At 46.5% G+C, this 20,494-nt stretch overlaps 1 protein-coding gene across 1 annotated transcript in view; it reads left to right on the plus strand.

Moving 5' to 3' along the window:
• The window catches only part of ARNT (aryl hydrocarbon receptor nuclear translocator), a 173,475-nt gene extending 159,459 nt beyond the window's left edge, over window positions 1-14,016 (plus strand). Inside the window, exon 21 of the mRNA XM_086947454.1 lies at window positions 11,112-14,016. Within this exon, the coding sequence (XP_086803580.1) occupies window positions 11,112-11,201 (90 nt within the window). The 3' untranslated portion in view covers window positions 11,202-14,016. The remainder of the gene's footprint in view (window positions 1-11,111) is intronic.
• Window positions 14,017-20,494: the final 6,478 nt, after the last annotated feature.

Genomic DNA, 20,494 nt, shown 5'->3' on the forward strand with positions numbered 1-20,494 from the left:
CCGCTCTGTCAGTATTGTCATTCCACCAAAGAATCCACAATTGACTTTAGTTGCCAACCATATAAATGTATATATTTTTTATTTTCCAATCTGGTCTGTTAGGGCCATGGTTAAGTCCTCCAGTCCTTGTTTAGAAATTAAAAGCGTTTCCTAGACAGTTAGACCTTAAAAAGTCTGTTAGAATGTCTTTAAATTTTCAGACAAGGTCCCAACTGTTCTAAAACCATGTCATACAGAGGGTGCAATCCAGAAGCTTAACCTGGCTCCCTAAAAAAAGAAACTGTAAAACATGGAATATTGCCATGGGACCTAATCCCATTAGGGCACAACTCCAGGAGTTGCTGGCCAAGAATGATAGGGCCCTGGCAATGACAAAAATCTTACAGGGGATGGAGATGTCGAACCCGGTTCCCCAGATTTGAGATCGACAGCCCTAGCTGTTGGGTCACTTCCTCTTCCCTTGAAAGAAACAGGGAAATCACCTATTTGGTGTACCTTGATAGTTGCAAATATCCCAAAAGGGTTATACATGTCAACTGCCTGAAGCCCTACTATGGTAGAGCTGATATGACCATGCTCCTGGTTGCAGATGAGGGACAGGAAGCTGAGAGTGACCCTCTCCCTGATTTCCTCTCCAGCAATCCAAGATGGGTCTGTTGATGGAGTGGTCTTGTCAGACACCCTCACTCGCCAACAGCAGTCTGGTTGCAGGCAAGTCCTAAATCAGTATCCCGAGCTCTTCTATTTTTTTGTTTAAATCTATTTTTATTGAAATTTGTCATATTTTAAGCACACAACCAGAACAAAGCATAGGTACCATTTATAGTTGCTTGCATATGCTACGATATCCAGTACCAAACTATAAAAAGACAGATGAGTTGTTCAACAAAGTACTGAGAGAGGACTCATTACAGCGTCTGTATAGAGGGCGTATCAGTGCAAAAGAGTCTGATCACTGGACAGCTTGTAATAGTTTCAGACATGGTGCGCCTTGGGCCAAACTGTGGACATAGGGTACAACAAAATGAGGACAACCTAAGCCAAGGAGGGATGAGGGAGTCGCTTGAGACCTGCTGCCATGCCTGGTATAATAGTGAGCCAGCTCTATCTGGGGCCAGTGACAGCGGGATTATGAAGAGAGGCTATACATCTCTGGAAGTCAGCGCTACTTAATTCCTGTACCCAAGAAGGATGAGCACTAGGTGTCAGTCCTGAATATTGTCTCTGTGTTCCCCAGGTTCCATGCTTTTCTCTTTCTCTGGCCCCTGGTCAGACTAGCTGGTGTACCCTTGATGGGGACACTGGTGACAGCCTACCTGTCAAAAACAAAATTTACAGGCGGTCTGTCAGAGAGAGCATCCAAGCTAGATCCAGCAAGATGCTGGAATTTGGTGTCATTGAATCCTCAATGAGCCCCTGGGCCAGCCCAGTTTTATTAATCCCCAAACCTCACTCCAAGGGTGAAAAGAAAGTAAGGAGGTTTTGTGTGGAATATAGGGGCCCCAATGATGTGGCACAAACTGATGCACATCCAATTCCTAGAGTATATGAATTTAATAGACCGGTTGGGGCAGCCAGGTATCTGAGTACCTTTGACCTCTCATCTGGGTAATGGCAGATAGTTCTGATCCCTAGAGCAAAACAAAAATCTGCATTCTCTACTACAAATGGGCACTTGAAGTTTTCTGTGATTCCCTTTGGATTAAAGACTGCCCCAGCCACTTTCCAGAGATTGGTGAACCAAGTGCTTGCTGGATTGGAACCCTTTAGTGCATCGTATCTGGATGATATTGCTGTCTATAGCTCCACCTGGCAGGATCGCCTAATTCACCTTGGGATGGTCCTTGAGGCTTTAAAAAATGCAAGCCCCACTATCAAGGCAAGCAAGTGCCAGATAGGGCAGGGAGAGGTTGTATACTTGGGCCCCCTGGTAGATGGGGGAAACGTTCATCCACTTCAACCCAAGATCCAGACAATTCTGGAATGGGAAGCTCCAGAAACCCAGGCCAAGTCAGGGCATTCCTTGGCTTGACTGGGTATTACAGGAGGTTTGTGAAGGATTATGGGTCTATGGTGGCCCCCTCACAGAACTTACCTCCAAGAAGATGCCCAAGAAAGTGAACTGGACAGTGAGCTGTCAAAAGGGTTTTGACACTCTGAAGGATGCAATGTGTTCTGCCCCAGTCGTGAAAGCTCCAGATTACTCCAAGTAGTTCATTGTGCAGACACATGCATGGGATAGGTTTGTGGTGGTTTTACTATACCGCCCGCCCCAAACCATGGTTATGTTCCCTGCTATTCTTGCGGAGCAACTGGCCATGTTAGCCACTGATAATTCAAAACTGCTTTTGGTCGGGGATTTAAATCTCTGGTTTGATAATATTCTATCTGACCCCCAAGCAGCAGAGACTAGGGACCTTCTGAGTGATCTGAATTTAACACAACATATAGACACTCAGACCCATCAAAAGGGCCACAGTCTCGATCAACTTTGGTCATTGAATTTAGCCATTGATCTTATCGATATTAAACCTTGTAGCTGGTCTGATCATTTTATTATTAGTTTCTCATTTTGTGTTGAGAAAGCTCTTCAATTTAAGCTGAAGGCCACCAGTTTGACTCGGAAATGGTCCTCGCTGGACATGTCTGCTTTCTTAAATCAGTTAAAGTCTACTCTGCCAGAGCAGAGCTCAGATGTGGAGATAGCCGAAGGTAGGCTTCAAGACTGGCTAAATTCGGCCATTAATGTTTGTGTTCCCCTCACTCGCTTTGATAACTCGCGTGGCGCGGATGCGCATAAATGGTTTACACCGGAGTTGAGGAAACTAAAACTTGAAGTGAGGCAGCAAGAGAGAACATGGCGCTCCAACTACTGTCCTCAAGCAAGGATCGCTTATTGTTCTACCCGAAAAGCCTACCAAAAAACACTACACACCCACAAAACTGCTTATTTCTCTTCTAAAATACTTAATGCCACCAACAAGTCGAAAGAAATTATCAGGATTGTGACGGAGTTGTGCAATGATGAGAGAACTTCTCCCCCGGTTGTCCCCTCACAACTGCTCTGCAATTCGCTGAATGACTATTTTAATGATAAAATAGTGCTGATTAAGGACACTTTACCCAAACTTCCAGTTTGTGCCCCGATTGACGACACTTTTTTAAACCCTCTTACCCTGCATTCCTTTCCTTTAATCACTCACCAAACCCTTCAAGACTTACTCACTAGAGTTAAATCAGGATCTCCTCAGGATGCCTGCCCTCCCCAAGTAATGAGAGAAATTGGTCGGGCGCTCCCAAATAGCCTGATTCCACTGCTTAATAACTCCCTTGTGTCAGGGAGTGTTCCTAATAGTTTTAAACAGGCCTTACTGATCCCTCTGAAAAAAAAACCCGGCATTGATTCCTCTGACCTCTCTAATTATAGACCAATATCGTTACTGCCTTACCTATCCAAAATATTGGAGGCGCACGTAACTAACTGCCTATCAAGTTTTGTGGAGGCTTCCGGGTATTTACAACCCAGCCAGGCAGGCTTCCGGCCTGGTCACTCCACTGAGGCAGTGATATTGGCCGTCCAGAATACTCTAAGGTCTAATGCAGACAGGGACTTACACCAGGCCTTGGTGTTACTGGACCTGTCTGCGGCGTTCGACACGGTTGACTATACCATCTTGGTCAACCGTGTCGAACAGGCCGGTCTTCGAGACTCGGCCTTGGCCTGGCTCAAGTCTTTTATTTCTGGACGTACTCAATCGGTTCAACTAGGCTCCTTCACAGCCCCAAAAAAAGCCTCCTTCTGTGGGGTTCCTCAAGGATCTTCCTTGTCCCCTTTATTATTTAATTTGTACATGCGCCCACTGTTATTTTCTTTACGAGAGTTCAAGGTCGATGTATATAACTATGCAGACGACCTGCAGTTGGTTTTTGTGCTAAACTCCCACAATGCTGCTGAGGAATTTCGAGCCACCATGTCTTTTATCCAGAGGTGGATGTCCCTAAACCACCTTAAGTTAAATCCGGGAAAAACGGAGCTCATTCTACCTGGGAAGAGTGAGATCAGCTGGAGTCCTAGCTTCTGGCCATCGGACATGGGCGCGCCTCCAAAAAAATCCCGTACAGTGAAAAGCTTGGGAGTGACTCTTAGTGAGGATCTTACCTTGGTGAGCCAAGTCGGAACTGTGGTCTCCTCGGGTTTTTTTCAATTGAGGAAGATCAGAAAAATAGCACATCTTCTTACAGGCCTGGCTTTAATACAAACAGTCAGTGCTCTGGTCCTGTCCCATATCGATTTCTCCAATGGCCTCTACTTGGGGGCGCCTATTGGCCAACTTAAAAGACTGCAGTACTTGCAAAATCAAGCTGCGAGACTTATCTGCAAAGTACCTAAGTGGGAATCGATTAGACATGGACTAGAGACTCTGCACTGGCTGCCTGTGGAACAGAGAGCCACTTTCAAGGTGGGTTGCATTGTGTTCAAGGCTCTGGAGGGTAAGGGCCCTATGTTCCTTAGATCACTACTGCGCAAATATACACCTTCGCGCAGTTTGAGATCAATCCACAAAGATCTACTTGAGGTCCCTCGTTTCAAAAAGAAACGTCAAGGGGGCAGCAGCTTTCAATTCCTAGCCTCCTCATTGTGGAATTCCCTCCCCTTGACCCTGCGACATAGCAAGGATCTCCTTGCTTTTAGGAAGGCATTTAAAACTCTTCTTTTTTCCCAGGCCTACTGTAAAAAATAATTGTTTTTCTTTTATGCACTGTTATGTTTGATTCTCTCACCAGCGCCAAGAAGCCCCAGGGCGTATGCGCGCTTAACAAATAATAAATAACATAACATAACATAACATAGGTGAATTCCTAGCCCAAACAAATGATGGGCATGACCAACCTGTTGCTTTCGTAAATGGGAGACTACTCCCCAGCGAGAAGCGTTGGAGTGCCATAGAGAGGGAAGCCTTTGCCGTGGCCTGGGCCACACCTGTTTGGCATTCTCTTCCTAGTTCAGACAGACCACTGGCCTTTTTAGATGGCAAAAACAGACGGAAGGTGAAACCCACACACTGTTAAGGTGGTCTATTTCCCTACAGGGAATGGACTTTACAGTAGAAGACAGACCTGGGACTGCCCATGCCAATGAAGATTGCCTTTCCAATTTCTTCCACTTAGAAGATGAAGACTCTCCAGGAGAAGGTTAGTTTAATCCTCTTTCGTTTGGGGCTGGGGGGTCATGTCAGAGAGTGCCACTTTTGACGTGGTTAGCCCCCACCTTTTGCCTTGAAAATTATGTGGTTTAAATTGTAGTGCACAGGGTCCCTGCCAAACAAATTCCTTCTGCCAATGCTTCTGCCCTAAAACTGTACCACTATTGGCAACATCAGCCCCCTGTAAGTCCCTAGTAAATGGTACCCTTGGTTCCTAGGGCATGGGAACTTAAGAGGGTCACCTAGGGACCCCTCACCAAGGGCATGCCACTGCAGCTTGCATACCCTGGTGCAGTGAAAAACTGCAAAGTTGACATGGCACCCTGCTTGTGTGCCATGCCAACCAGCACTGCATAAGGTATAGGTAAGTTACCCCTATAGTAGGCCTTACAAGCCCTAGGGCAGGGTGCACTATATTTCAGGTGGGGGCATATCTGCATGAGCAGATGTGTCCCTACAATATTTAAGTTTATTCCTTTAATATTGTTAGCGCCAGGGAAGCCATAGACAGTTCATGGGCTGGAAACGTGACCACTTGAGTTCCTGATTGGCTTCATTTAACCCTGTAGTGTTTGGTTCCAAACAACTCCTCTTAATAATCCCACACTGATTCCAGTGTGGGATTTATTAAACCATGTACCCAGACGGCACCTCAGAGGTGCCCCTTGAACACCTACCAACCCTGGTGTGATCTCTGACTGGCTTTAGGCAGCCTGCCACCACCAGACAGGTTTCTGGACTGGACCCCTGGGTGAAGAGCCTCCAATCTCTGTGGCCAGAAACCAAGCACATCCTGGTGGCGGTGTCGCACCTCCTCCCCCAGGATGGGCACAGTACTCGAGATGGTCGCTTCAAAAGCCTGCTGCCGTTGTAATGTGACCCCAGCCTCTGCAGCTAGCACCAGGGGGCCACTCCTGATTCAAACTCCCACTTTTAGCAGGAGAACCGGCTGGAAAACTTAAGAATAGGAGGGGGCCCCCCTTCGCCAACTCAATCCCCCAGGTGCTGGAGATAAAGTTAAACACATTTTTCAGTGCCCAATATCTTGAAGATGGTGGCCCTTTTCCAATCCCTCTGGAGGGTAGCATAATAGTGGGTGTAGATACCCCAGATAAGAAACCCATTGGTCCCTACCTGTTATGCACCTACATCTATTAGGTGGCTCCCTCAGACCCTGAAATCAAGTTCCTGATGATCTAAGAAGAGCGGGACACCACAGCTTTGCAGCAGTAGTAAAGACTACAGACACCAACTGCCTGCCTGCAGCCTCGACAGTCCTGCGCCAAAAGACGAGCCATCCTGCAGCCCAGCGACCTCCAAAGCCTTGGGAGGAATGCCTGCCTTCGACAAAGATCAAGATCTCCTGTGGACAGTGGACCTGTCCACAAGAAACCAACTTTAAAGAACGACCTCTGCCCTGCAGAACCTCAAAACCACTGCCGGACTCACCTTTTTACCCGAAGCCCATGGCCCAAGTCCAAATGAACCACTGGTCCTGTGAAAGTTCCCCAACGCTTCTAAGCAAGAGTCCACCATGGACTGAACCCTGCCGGACTCCATCTCGACGCCTGCAGCCTCAACTTGAAGACTCCCCTGACCCCAACCTGCCCAGTAAGACTTTTCCGATTCCTGAGGACACCCCTGCACCTGAAGCCCCTGGACCTTTGGAGCTTGAGCAGCAGTATCTCTACGTTCCCTAGCATCTCTACGTATCTGGGCAGCAGTGGTTTTTTTTTGCCGGCCTCCTGGCCTGAGCCTGCAGACTTTCTTCAAGACCAATCTCCCCTATTGAATTGCATTGGTTGCCCGATGCTGTGTTCATACTCTGCAACTGGCCGCCCTTGTGCAACTGAGGGTGCAAGTTTGGTGCTGCCTTGTGGTCCCCATACTCTACCTTAATTCCAGGAGATTGACCCCTGACACCGCTTTACTTTCCTGTGGGCAGCGTGACTTTGATTACCTGTCTCCATTGATTAACATTGGGCGTCTGAGCCCACAATTTGACCTCTGCACCTGGCTGCCCCTGTGCAACTGGTGGTGCAGTCTTGGTGCGGATTTGAACCTTGCCTGGAGGTTGACCCCAGAAACCAGAGGCTGAATTTGTAAGTCTAGTACTTACCTGCAAAACTGCATTCTTGTTTACCTCCTGTAGGAAGCTGGCTCTGTATATACTGTATCAAAGTGAGGTATATGTGCCAAGTGGATCCCCAGAGGTATAGCAGAGGCTAAAGTAGACAATACCTTACTCTCTTTGGTGGTAGTGTGGTTGAGCAGTCAGGCTCATCAGAGGGTAGTGTTAAGGATTGGTTGTACACACTCAGGCAAGAAATATCACACACTCAATGACTGAATCCAGACCAATTGTATAAAAAGTTATTTTATTTCTAGAACCAAAATTGGCTTAGTAGCAGGTAAGTTAAACTCTTCATACAATGTTACTTTTGAAAAGACTGAATACTGGTTTGGTAGGAACATTTAGATAACTTTTGCAGTTGAGAAAACGATTGGTAAACTGTTCAAAAACACTTGAAATTACTTCGAGATTGCTTTTCTAGTTTTGGCATGTACCACACTCCTAATACAGTTTAAGCAACAAAGGACATTGAGAAACAGGTGAACTCTTGTGAAGGCACAGAGTTACTTTTTGTTTCAGTACAAGGCAGTTCAACACACAAGAATTTTCAGAGAAAACCCGCCATTCAGTCCTATGTCGAAAAATGAAGTGTTGAGTTTTAAAGGAAAGTAAACTCATTCGGGGTTGGATTTTTGGAGGGTAGAACAGAGGTTCAGGTTGGCCCTCAAAAGGCACCACCAGCAGAACTAGGGTGCAGGGTGCCAATGTTAGCCAATTGGGCTACGGGGCACATCAGTTGGGAGCTGCTCAAGGGCAAGCCACTCGGTCTTGGGAGTCAAGCTCCTGGGGTCAAGGTAAGTGCAAAGAGGGTCCCAGGTTGGCTCCAAGTCCACACCACCAGCATTGCAGGGGTGGCAGGGTGCTCAGGTGGGGTCGGGAGCCCAATGGCACCTCTGCCCAGGATGTGCTTTGTTTCCAGACGCAGAGAATGGAGGCTTTCTACCCAGGGGTACAGAAACCGGTCTGGTGGCGGCAGATGGCTGGGAGCCAGTTTGGTACCACACACGGTTGGTCGTTCTTCAGGAAACCTCTCTAAGATGCCCGCTGAGTGTATTTTTCATTAAATCCCACACTGCCATTAGTGTGGGTTTAAGGTGCTGGGAAGCTCAATACCAAACTTCAGTGAAGCCATCATGGAGCTGTAGAGTTTGTGTTGAAACACTCTCAGCTCATGGGTTTCAAAATGGCTTCACTGCACTTATGTCTGTGAATGGCGCACATACACTGTAGGGGCATATTGCTCTTGCAGCTATTCCCTCACCTGGATATGGTGCACCCTGCCTTTAGGGCTGTAAGGCCTGCTAGAGGGGTGACTTAACCATGCCACAGGCAGTGTTGGTGGGCCTGGCACACAGGGATGGGTGCCATGTTGACTCTTCAGTTTGGCCTGTACCAAAACACACGGCCAGCCATGGCAGGTTGGGGGTGTTAAGGTGAGGGTGTCTCTGAGGGTGGTACAATACATGCTACAGCCCTTAGAGGCCTTCTCCGGTCACAAAGCCCTTGGTACCAGGGGTACCGTTTACAAGGGACTTACATGTGGCCCAGAGTTGGGCCATTTGTGGATACAAAGGTACAGTTTTAGGTTGAAGCCTAACAGACAGTACAGCTGTCTGGTTAATAAAGACTTTTGGGGACACGCTTAAAGCTTCCCTGAGAATGCATTCCTCCCATTGTTTACGATTTGCATGCTTTCTATTTGCTAACTTTGTTTTATGCTTTCCAGCTTTAGTTAGTTCCTCCTGTGGTGCATAGCCCACTTACTTTATTCTTCTGTGATTGATCGTTTTCTGTAAATAGGCCTTTAAATTTTGTTCTTATCTTGTCACATTTGCTGTGGATTCAAAGACAGAGGTCAAAAGTCAGGCTCTGTCTTCTGTGGTAGCTTGGTAGTTACTTTTCTCTCTCTGTCTTCAAAGTGAGAGGACTTCTGTGACAATCTGGGGGTGTGAAAGGGGAGAATTTTTTGTAGTTCACAACAAAGTGTAAATGTTTGCTAACCAACGGTGTAAATATTTCAGAATTAGGAAAGCACAAATAAAGCACATTTTCTTTACTTCTGAAGTGTGGTGGTAACAAATATTTTAATACCATCAAAACAAATCAATACACTATGTGATGCTGTTGCCACACATTATTGCTAGTGTGCTGTATCATTTTATCAGTAAAACCATGTCTTTGCAAACGTAATGGTCATTTCAATTGAAAATGTGTTGTCTGTAATGGCATTGCGCTACCATATCATGGATACTCCACGCCACTCTACACCATGCCACTCTGACAGTCAACTCCTCAGCACTCAACTCTATGCCACTCAGGACAATCCAGGACATCCTATGACACGCCATTCAACCACATTCTATGCCATTCTACGACACTCTATGCCACTTTACTCCACGTTATTTCCCTTCATTCTTATACTTAACACTTCACAGCACTCGACTCTGACGATTCTTTATTCCACTCTGCTACACCACTCTACGTTACTCCACTTTATGCCACTCCACCACGACACTTCAAAACTCCAGTACTCTACTCTACACCACTCCACTCTCCTCTATACACAACTCCAGGACACTCTACGCCACAACTCTCCGTGTCCTTTTACTCCACTCCACTCACAATTCACCACTTGACTCTCTCCACTCTATGCTGTCGCTCAACTCCACTCCATTTTAGGACCCTTCACTCCACGTAATTCTACCGCACTATATGCCACTCCACTCTACAACATTTTATTCAACACTCTGTAACGACACTGACACTCTACTCAACTCCTTCTACGCCATGCCATGCCACTTAACTCTAGGCCACTCTGCTCCGCTCTCTGCCACTCAACTCCCACTCCATGCTATGCCCTTTTACTCTGCTCCACTCTGACACTCTACCCCTTTCTCCCTCCTCCACTTACTACACAACACCCTACTATCGGAAGACCCCACAACATGACACTAACGTTTACCCATTCTAAACAGCAGCCACGCTGGTGTACAACGTGGCTACAACACATTGGAAAAGCCAATTGCTTTTCCATAGGTGAGACTAATTGAATTTGCCAATGCTTGTGATTCAGCTTGATGCCAGCAGACATTACTGCATTATGCAGGCTGAGCATGCAGAAGTGCAAATATTGCTTGTAACCTTTGGAGTAGCCGTTGGAAATGACGGCATTGAAACCAAGTCATTGTAGGATTATTGAAGCATAAACCGATACCCTGATAGTCGGACTTTGCTCACAAATCTTAATAAATAGTTGGGAAAAGGCACAGCAGTAACTTGTTTTTTTGAAAATATTTTGTTAGCTTAGTTTAACGTTGTGGCCTATATTCACTGTTATGCTGATTCTGAGGCTCGCTGAGATGCTATATTAGGCCAAACATATTTTTAGGAATCTGTTCATAAACAGTACTTTTATGCTACTTCCCTGAATGATTTTGTTCTCTGTGAAGCATGTGAACCTGTGAGACGCAGGTTGCAAAATAAAATGAGGTGTCTGTAAATGTTATCAGAGTCAGATTAGATAATCTCTCTAATGGAATCTAAAGATATGTTCAAAGGAATTCAGCGACACTTCCTGAGCCATTTACTGTCTTACTGAATTAGATGATTCACATTCATCTTTCAGGTATGAAAACCTACAGTGCTACTGTTAAAGAAAAGGAACTTCATTTTACCTTCCAGTTGTATGTTGTCCAAAGTATTTACTCAAACAATATTTAAATTATCCTGGATGTAACACGCCTTATTTGAATTGTTCCCCCTTTCTTGTCTAGGATATGTTGTCCATACTGGGAGAGCAGGCTGCCGGATACAACAGTGAAGAGTTTTCCGAGCTGAACATGTTTCCACCCTTTGCTGAATAAATTGCTCCAGAATGAGAAGTGGAGAAGGCCATCGAAGGATGGGAGTCTGCGTGTGCCTGACTGAGACCCATTTCCTGCATTCTCACACTGCTGAACACTGGGAAGTTTCCCTTGTAGTGGGTTTGAAATGCATAAAGCATTCAGAGGATGAGGACTTGGGAGTGTTTCTGTGTGAAGCCAGTCTAAGGCTCTCTGGAATCTCTAAGCAGAGTTTACCTGTGGATGTCTTTCGCGGGGTTATACACCAGCCATGCTCTCTCACCAAGTGTTGCAGTCTAACTCTGGCACCGCTTGCATCTTGTTGCTTTTTGTGTGAAAATCTGGATCCTTTTACATGGGACAAATTGACTCAAACGAAGATGTGCTGTCACAACATCATGTACCATGTGCGGGTGTTTTGGATTAGACTGTTTGCGTACATCTGTCGGACTTCACAATGTGTGGATACTTCTAGACTCTAACATGTGGATACTCTATCCCGTGATGGACTGAGTGCCAATGTACGGCGCGCTTTATATACAGAATACCCTGTTCTACTTCCGTACATTAACATGGCTCCAGATTGTTGCCTCCATTTGAACATTTGCTGAGATCAGAAAAGATCCATTATTTAAAAATGTGAAAAGCAGCTAAAAGACACCGTTGGTCTGTGAGTAGGAAGGACAATTTGGCACTCAGGTGGGTGACGGCAGAGGTTTGTTGAGTTACCTTTTTTTCTTCCCAACAGCCGATGTCAGCTGCCCTTTTCATCTAGGCACTTTGATTTAGGTTTCATTCTCTTGAACTTTTGCAGTTACACAGATCCACACACCATCCAAATGTCTATGATAAAAGAGGAAAAAAGAAAAAGGGTGGTTATAGAGTAGTCTGATCTTGAGCTATGGAGGGTCAGTACCATACCTCCTACTGACACCCAATTCATTGCAGCCATGGAGGACTTTGTAAGGGTGCCTGCATTCTCACGATTCCAGCTGGGTGAGTAGACTGCCTCAGTCCATAACCGGTGAACCAAGAAAGGTTTTACACCTTCTTATGGTTCCTCAACAGCATCTAGGTTGTGACGCTAGAAATTCTAGGTGCACAGCAGACACTAGCCCCACCAGCATGGGCTACACAGGTGGCATGACCGGTTCTGTGCAATAACCTGATCTCCAGGTATCTTCTTTTGAAATGCTCTCTCTATTTGCCAATCTGTCACAAGAGTGCGAGAAGTGGACATCAAGCTGCAATGCTACTTCCCAGATGTCACTGTTCTGTGTTTAAGCAATCCGGATGCATTTATCGCAAGGACCAGGGAAGTGATAGGCTGGTGGGCCTATGGTGACTAAGCCAATTTTTGAGGGCAGTTAAAGTCTGAACTGTGGAGTGATACAAGCAGAACTCTTATGTGTTGAATAGCTCAGGCTTAAGCCTTACAGGAAGCAGCAGCCGCTCCCGGTTTGTGACATGCCATGCCAGTTCCTGTCCAAGTCTTGTATCAAGTTAAACATGCCTTTTAGGCACATTGTGCTCCATCCTTTACATATTAGACTTGTGCTAAGCTTGGGCTGCACCCTCTCCAGAGGCACCCCAGGGAATTCATATTTTCATGTCTGTTTAATGACTGAGTGACTACACCTCATTGTTAGTGCAGATGGAGTTTTCTATTTTAAATTGCTGGTTAAACCCACCATTTGGTTGATATTTCCTACCTCACATGAGGTAAGTAGGCAATTGAAAGCTGCTCTGAATGTGTCCTTGCACATGCCAGGACAGTGATACTTGGTTTACAAAGCTGACTTGTACCCACAAAAGACCCATGCATCAATGTTTACCATTTGTACATCAACTGAAGACCGACCAACCAAGCTATTAAAGTAACATCTAATGCAAAAAGAAAAAATGCAGAATCCTACCACTGTACGTAGTAGGTGGGTAAAAGTCCTGGGTATTTGGAGAGAGAAGTTGGCTCCAAATTCCATTTAGAGTCCATCATGAAGTTTGTTGTTTTACTGATTGCCAAGATTGTGCTTTTGGAAAGAAAAAAGAAAAAATGATCACTTTTAAAAATGCAAAAGCGCACAATATGTAAGTAACAATATTAATGCTAATATTCAGGTATAGCTAATTCCCTGCCCTAATACTTCAAAGAGGGTGAACACGGCTGAGGCGTACTATTACCCTGTCTTCCACTGTAGCATTTTTGGAGTTGCTTTTTACATGCGGAGTTCCTGCTACAACATGATTCTGTCCTAAGTCACAGGCTGGTGTTGGAGGTAGACCTTAAAAGTGCTGGATGGGCTCTGGACAAAACGCTGAGGCCGTGCAGCCTGGCAGAAAAGCTTTGGAAAGCGTGCCTCGAATTTTTTTAATTACATTGAAATGTGTTTTTTTACCACGGCTAACATTAATTATTTGGAAGAAAGCCATAGATCAGCATATGGTAAAGAGTCAGCTGCAGGAGCTCTCTGAGAGGACATTTCCTTAAAATTGGTCTTTTACGCACAAAGATCCGGCTCTGACCTAAGCAAAGGTTCCGTTTTCGGTTCCTCCATCTCGGGGGCAGACAGTGTTCAGTGCAGATCGGCATCGGGGTGCTATACAGGGACAATCGGAGGCTTTGTTTGAAGCTCAATCTCCTTTTTGATAATCAGATTTTAATACCCAATCTCAGCCCATGTTGTTGTACAGTGACTTGGGGCACAGGGCATTTGGTTGGGGCTGGGAGAATTGTGTACTTTAATATGTCCATGTAAAAGAAGGCTTTGTGTTGTGACAGAAAACTGCAAATAATTATATGTAGCAGAGATTTTACATAAAGAAATATTTTTCCTTTCACGTGACTCCCGTGTTTTTTTCTTTGCTCACGGGGTAAGTCGTGGGAATACAGAGCGAACCGTGTTGTAGGACACCGAACAACTTCCTGTAGTCCAGCACGCCACTGCTGAGTGACCTGAAACACATAGGCGTCTGCATGAATTGCCAAGCTCTTTCTTCAGCATCTATTTCAGAGCACAGGTTCACTCCTAGACCTCAGTAGCGACAACAGACAGCAAGTCACTTCCCTTTACCTCCCAGTCCATCCTGCATGCAGTTTAGAATCCTTGCCAAGGATCTGTGTATAGACTTCCGAGCTTGACTACAGGCATTAATTTATAGTCGGTATCGCAAAAGTACAGTGTGCACCTACCCTACTCATCACTGTGGAAGGGCTGCAAAATCATTAATTATTGTATTGGCAAATGACACCGATCTATCATCGTGCCACTGGTCAAAAAGTAGCTGAATTACCTACTAGACCTTGTTGTCATTATGTTCATGTATGGCAATTAGTTGAGCATACAGAAATAGTAAGTCCCTTAGCCAACTGACTTCCATTAGTTTGAGTAATATTTAATAGGTGGACAAAGTAAGATGCATGTATCAAATGTTTTTGCCGAACATGATGCCAAGATACTATCTGTGGTAGAAATATGGGAATGGCTGATAAAGAGTTCTGGCACCTCTTTATTAGCCATTCCCATATTTTACTTTCAAACATGCGTCTGACTTGGAGTGACAGAAGTGTTAGAACCCAGCCTAACAGCAGCATACCGTAAAGAGACTGTCCTTTGTAAGAGCAGTCAAAATAATTCTAGCTTGAGGCATTTGACTAGGCAGAAACGAGCACTGGTGGCACCCTGACATATTCAAGGACCCTGTTAGAACTAGAATTCTGAATCCTAGAATTGACAAAAAATATAAACCCGCTCCCAGTGATCCCGCCTATATCAAAGGTCAACTTCCTTTAGATTCCCTAGTGTTAACTAACGCTAGAAAATGTGCCAACTCTCAAACCTCAGGTGATTTGCCACCTCCGGACAAGGAGTCTAAATTATTAGATTCTTCTGGCAAACGAGTGGCTGCCCAAGCAGCTAATAACTGGCGGATAGCCAACACATAAGCATTACATGCTGGGTATGATTGGGCTCACTATGACCAACTAGAAACCCTATTGCAGCATTTACCTGATCAATACGAGACCAAGGCCAATGATTTAATTCAAGAAGGGAAACTAATAACTAATGTGTTAGACCTAGGGTTTTCCTAGCCAACACGTGGGTAGTATGGCACCGGGCTAAGGCTTGCTCCAAGGAATGTGCGTGTACAGCTTGCGTAACCTTTCAGGAACTCAGAGCCCATCAATTCAAAAATGACACCACACCTTTCCTTTAGGAAAATAAGGTTGTACTTTATAAAAATATAGGCTTTGTTCTCTTTGGTATGATAGTTCACTTTTTCACATTAGTACATCACCTCTTAAATTCAGTTTCAGTAAGAAATACAATTTTGTTATCACTTCTTCTCCCCCTCTGTAAGAAAAGTTTACATAATACCCAACATTCTTCGCCGTTAGACAGTATACAGATATCTCATTGAAAAGAACCACCTCCCTTCTTCACTTTGTCTTGTACAGGGTTAAAATGGTACCTGAATCCCCCAACTTGCAGGCTTAACACTGGTGGTAAACAGCAGTTCCTCAATCCCCCTTCAGTTGTCAATATTGTCTGGTCTCTAATTCACAGCTGGCTATGCAAAGAAACAGACAAGTTCAATACCATTGTAACAACACATGACCCTCTGTTATTCCTAGTACTAGTTAAGTAAACAGAGCAGATAGTGCAGATGTTTCAGGAGACAGGACTCCCTTTCGGTATGAGCGTGTCTTGTCCCAGGCAGTTGCGCTTCTAAAGAATGGGGGGGGGGGGTTTATTTATGGATATCCCCTGGAGGCCACTCATTCACTGCCCCAAAGTTAGATGGTTTGGTTTCCCTGATTACGGTACGCTGTCCCAGCAATTTAATGGAAGTTCTTTTCGAGCACTGTCTGAGGCGTTTCAGAGGAGCGGAGGTTTCCCTGGGCGTGTGCTTGTCTGGGGAGCGTCTACACACACCGTCCCCCCACCAGAAAGGTTGACCCGGCTTACTTTATTTGCTGACGCTCCTAAGCGGGAGGAAGGAAATCGAGGTAGGCAGCTCCGGCGGCGGCTCCTCAGTCGCGGGGCTCTCCCATTCGATGCTCCCGCGGCGGGGCTCCCGCCGTGTGATGGGTTGTTCCTCGCCTGCTTCCGACGCCCAGCGCTTCCTTCCCGCAGCCGACTCCGCCCGTCGATGGGTCCGCCCCTTCCTTCCGGACCTCTGCGGCTGGGGCACACTAACTCCTGTTGACGGAGAGGTTCCGGGTCGGGTTCGCCACCTCAGCAACGCCGCTTCTCCTCTTCACTCGCCGTTTGGACTCCGGACCCGGCACAGGAAGGCTCCTCACGCCGTCGGCACCTCAGCTGGCACCCTTGGTCTCCCTCACACGGTGAGTGCCACGCAGCAGGGTAATAAACGCTTCTCTGGCAGTTCTGCCAATAGGCTCACGTTCCCGGCTCTGACAGCAGCTTGAATTAGCGGAGCACTTGCTGCTAGTCAGTGTCCAGTTGTTTTTGCGGTGCACGTATTCCAAAGGTGAGGAAACGTGAAATCTTCACCACAGCCTTGGGTACACTGTTTGGTCGGTACAACAAGGGGAAATGTCCATTCAGGTGATTGCCGGCTTCTTAGTCGATAGTCCCCTAATACAGCACCGTCCTCCTTATTTGATCGCCTCTCTCCTGTCCTGATGTACCTTTTGCCTCTGGCTCAAATGACTACACAAAATGGCCACCTCTGACCTGTCCTTTTATAGGCTAGGTCCAGTCGGTTGGGAAGTTCTGGTGGGTTCTAGAACCTTCCTCATGTAAGTTCATGGGACCGTTCCCTGGCGGTGGCAGTTATGTCGGTTGGGGGCCACCATCTTAGGTCCCAGGTGTTTGTCTAAATTTTGATGAGGGTAACTAGGCCTCAGTGAGGTAAGGGAATAAAAGGCGAAAAATTTTGGGGAAAGGGCCAAGTCTCACATAATGCATCAATCAAATGTGTCCTTGATGCAGCAGACAACACCTCTAGGGCCATTAACAATAGCGTGTTATTCAGACGACATGCCTGGTTGCGCATCTCTGGCTTCAAACAAGAGGTACAAACAACTATCCTCAATCAGCAACAACTATTTGGACCGGCTCTGGACACCACTCTAGAGAAAATGAAAAAGGACACAGACTGCGAAATCCATGGGAGCAGTGCAGTTTCCATCCCCACGTGGTTCCTTTCAACGCTCCTATAGGGGAGCATCCAAAAACATGAATACAGACACTGCTTTTTTTTAAAGTAATTTTTATTGCAGGTTTACAGTACATCTGATATTTCAAAGTAATCATTGCTTTTTCAATCGTATTTTGTTCTCCCTGCTATTTTGTTCCGTACACAGCCATTTAGCCCACATCCCGGAGGTCGGGCGGCGTTCTGCAGAAGGATATGCCAAATGTCTAGTATCCTAGCAATTACGTTCTTTTCCTCAGGAAAGTGTGTACTCCTGCTTTTGTAACTGTTCATCCCCCCCCCCCCCCCCCCCCCCGGCTCTTGCCAGAATACTTTTAACTCAACATCCCCCCCTTCCTCCCCATCCCCCCCCCCCCCCCCTTGATCCCACCATCCCCATAGGAATGCTCCTGTTTGACTGCCTTTATGGGTTTTTCCAGGAGTTAGTGCTCATTTACTCGCGTGGTGTACCTGGTGTGCCCTGAGGGCTGTCATTGTTTGTATTCGGGGCCTCTTCGTCTTCTTGTAATGTGCTATCTCTCAGTGCCTGCACCATCATTTCCCACGCTGCCGCTGTGTCCATTGCTCTTATGTCTGGCTTTCTACGGGCTGCTTGGTATCGGATCGTGCTTTCACAAGCTGCCCATTTCAGTAACTCGTTCACCCATCTTCTGTGTGTAGGACCCACCGTCGCCTTCCATACCCTCGTAATTTCTCTCTTGGCTAGAATTAATCCCATATCTATAAATTTACTAGTGGTTTTATTCTTAGGTGTATGTGGGAACCAGTGCAGTATGCAGGTCGCCATATCAAAGTTCACTGTTCTGTCCGTGACCTCGTTAAGCGTCTCACCAATCGCCTGCCAGTAGTCATGTAGGTCTAGGCAGGACCATGACATGTGGTCCAGCTCCGCTCCCTCTAGAGTGCATCGTGGGCATCCCGCCTCGGATATCCCAAAGTATTTCTTAATTTTGCCCGGTGTCATGTAGGCTCTATGTAATATGTAAAAGTGAATCTGTTGGAATCTCGCGTTTCTCGTGCTCTTGCGAGCCTGTCGCACTATTTGGGCCCAGGTGGTTTCCGGCATATCCTTGCCGAGATCTACTTCCCACTTGGCTTTTGGCGCCGTGAGTGGCTGTAGGTTCTCCCGTAACATTCTGGAGTATAGACACTGCCTTATAAGTCCCGGCCGTCGTCATTGTATATTGGCAAGCCATGGTGGTAGTTGGTTCCATCAAGCCCGCCTTCCAATGTGCCTGAATGGCCTTCGTCACTGCTGCATTTAATAAATAACCTCCTCGCGGAAGGTCATATCGCTCCTGAAGATCCTGGTAGGGTATCAGTGCCTCTTCCTCATATAAGTCGCCAATCATTTGTAACCCCGCATCCTCCCACTGCTGTAATTGTGACCAATATCCCCCATGTGGGAGCGCGGTCACCATCCCTAATGGGATTTCTGGGGCATACGGGTGTTGTGTGCCCACTCGGCGTTGCGATCGGTTCCAACACAGACCGAACGTCTGTTCCTCAAGAGTTAGGTCTTTCAGGGCAATCTTCTGTTGCAGAGTTATGTACGCTAGTACATGACGTGGCGTTCCCCTATCCCTTTCTTGTTCCGGGCCACGGAACACTCTCGTCACTTCTTGTGTGAAGAGCTGCAGTTGAGTTGCGAGGTAGTAGAGCTCAAAGTCTGGGACTGCTAATCCGCACTCGTCCTTCGGACGGGTGAGCGTCGTCAGTGCCATTCTACATCTTCCTGAGTTCCATATAAAGGAAGTGAGCTGCGACCGTAATCTACGGAATACAGAGCTGGGCACCCAAACGGGCAAGGTGCGAAAGTAGTAAAGCAGTCGCGGCAGGGTGATCATTTTTAGTAAGGAAATGCGGCCTGTCGGCGACGGCGGTAGTGTGGCCCAGAACTCCATGTTTCCCCTTAATGTTCTTATGCATCTTCCCACATTGCCCTCTAACATGTCTGCTGCCTTATGGTATATATAGACACCTAGATACTTCAAACAGGTGGGTACCCACTGAAGCTGTAGTCGGTAATTTGGCTGTGGTGTACCTTGGCGCAGCGGGAATAAGCATGTCTTGGACCAATTAACCTTTAATCCTGAGATCTCACCAAATCTTGCTAGTAACCTCTCCGCCCCCTCCAGTGCTTCTTTCGCGTTCTCTAGAAATAACAACAAATCATCCGCATAGAGCGAGATATGCTGTAGGCCCCTGCTGCTGTCTAGGCCTCTGAAATGGTTCCCTGTACTCGTCTCCGCTGCTAGGGGTTCAATCGCCAGTGCAAACAACAGGGGAGATAAGGAGCACCCCTGTCTGGTACCCCGCTCCACCGGGTATTGTTGTGATACAAGGGGGCCCACTCGCACTCTAGCCACTGCTACAGTGTACAACACCCTAGTCCATCTAATGTATCCCTCTCCTACTCCGAATTTTTCCATAGTTTTGTATAGGTAGTCCCATTCCAGGCTATCTAATGCTTTCTCTGTCTATGGATAGCACTAGAGGTGTCTGGGCATTCGTGTATGTGTCTTCCAACAGCCGTGTGAGTCTTCTAATGTTTATGGTCGTGTTGCGTGCAGGTATAAACCCAGATTGATCCGGGTGAATTAAAGTAGGCATATGCTGCAACAGTCTAGTTGCGAGTATGGCACTCAGGATTTTATAGTCTGTAGTCAGCATGGATAGCGGCCTATAGGAGGCCGGATTGCTGCTCTCCCTCCCCTGTTTCAATAATGGGATCACTAGCGCTTCCCGCATAGACAGCGGGAGGCAGCCAGCGGTTTTGGCCTCATTGTACACCGCTTGGAGGCGGGGTGCAAGGATGTCTGAGTATTTGCTGTAGAATTCAATGGGTAATCCATCTAGCCCTGGTGTTTTGTTACGGGCCATATGTTTAACTGCTGCCTTGATTTCGCTAACCTCTATGTCCCTGCTCAGATCTTCTGCCTGTTCCTGTTCCAGTTGAGGCAATTGTAGGTCCTCGAGAAACCTATCAATGTCATTGCCACGCCCCACTAGTGTACTCTTATAAAGGGCCCCGTAGAAATTTTGAAAAACCTCTAGTATCTCAGTCTGGGTGTATATCATTTGTCCTTCCTCCCCTTCTATGGCTAGTATCGGTGAACTCCGTTTAGTGG

This window comes from Lissotriton vulgaris, chromosome 12 (genome assembly GCF_964263255.1).
Source record: "Lissotriton vulgaris chromosome 12, aLisVul1.2, whole genome shotgun sequence".
Taxonomy (NCBI): domain Eukaryota; kingdom Metazoa; phylum Chordata; class Amphibia; order Caudata; family Salamandridae; genus Lissotriton; species Lissotriton vulgaris.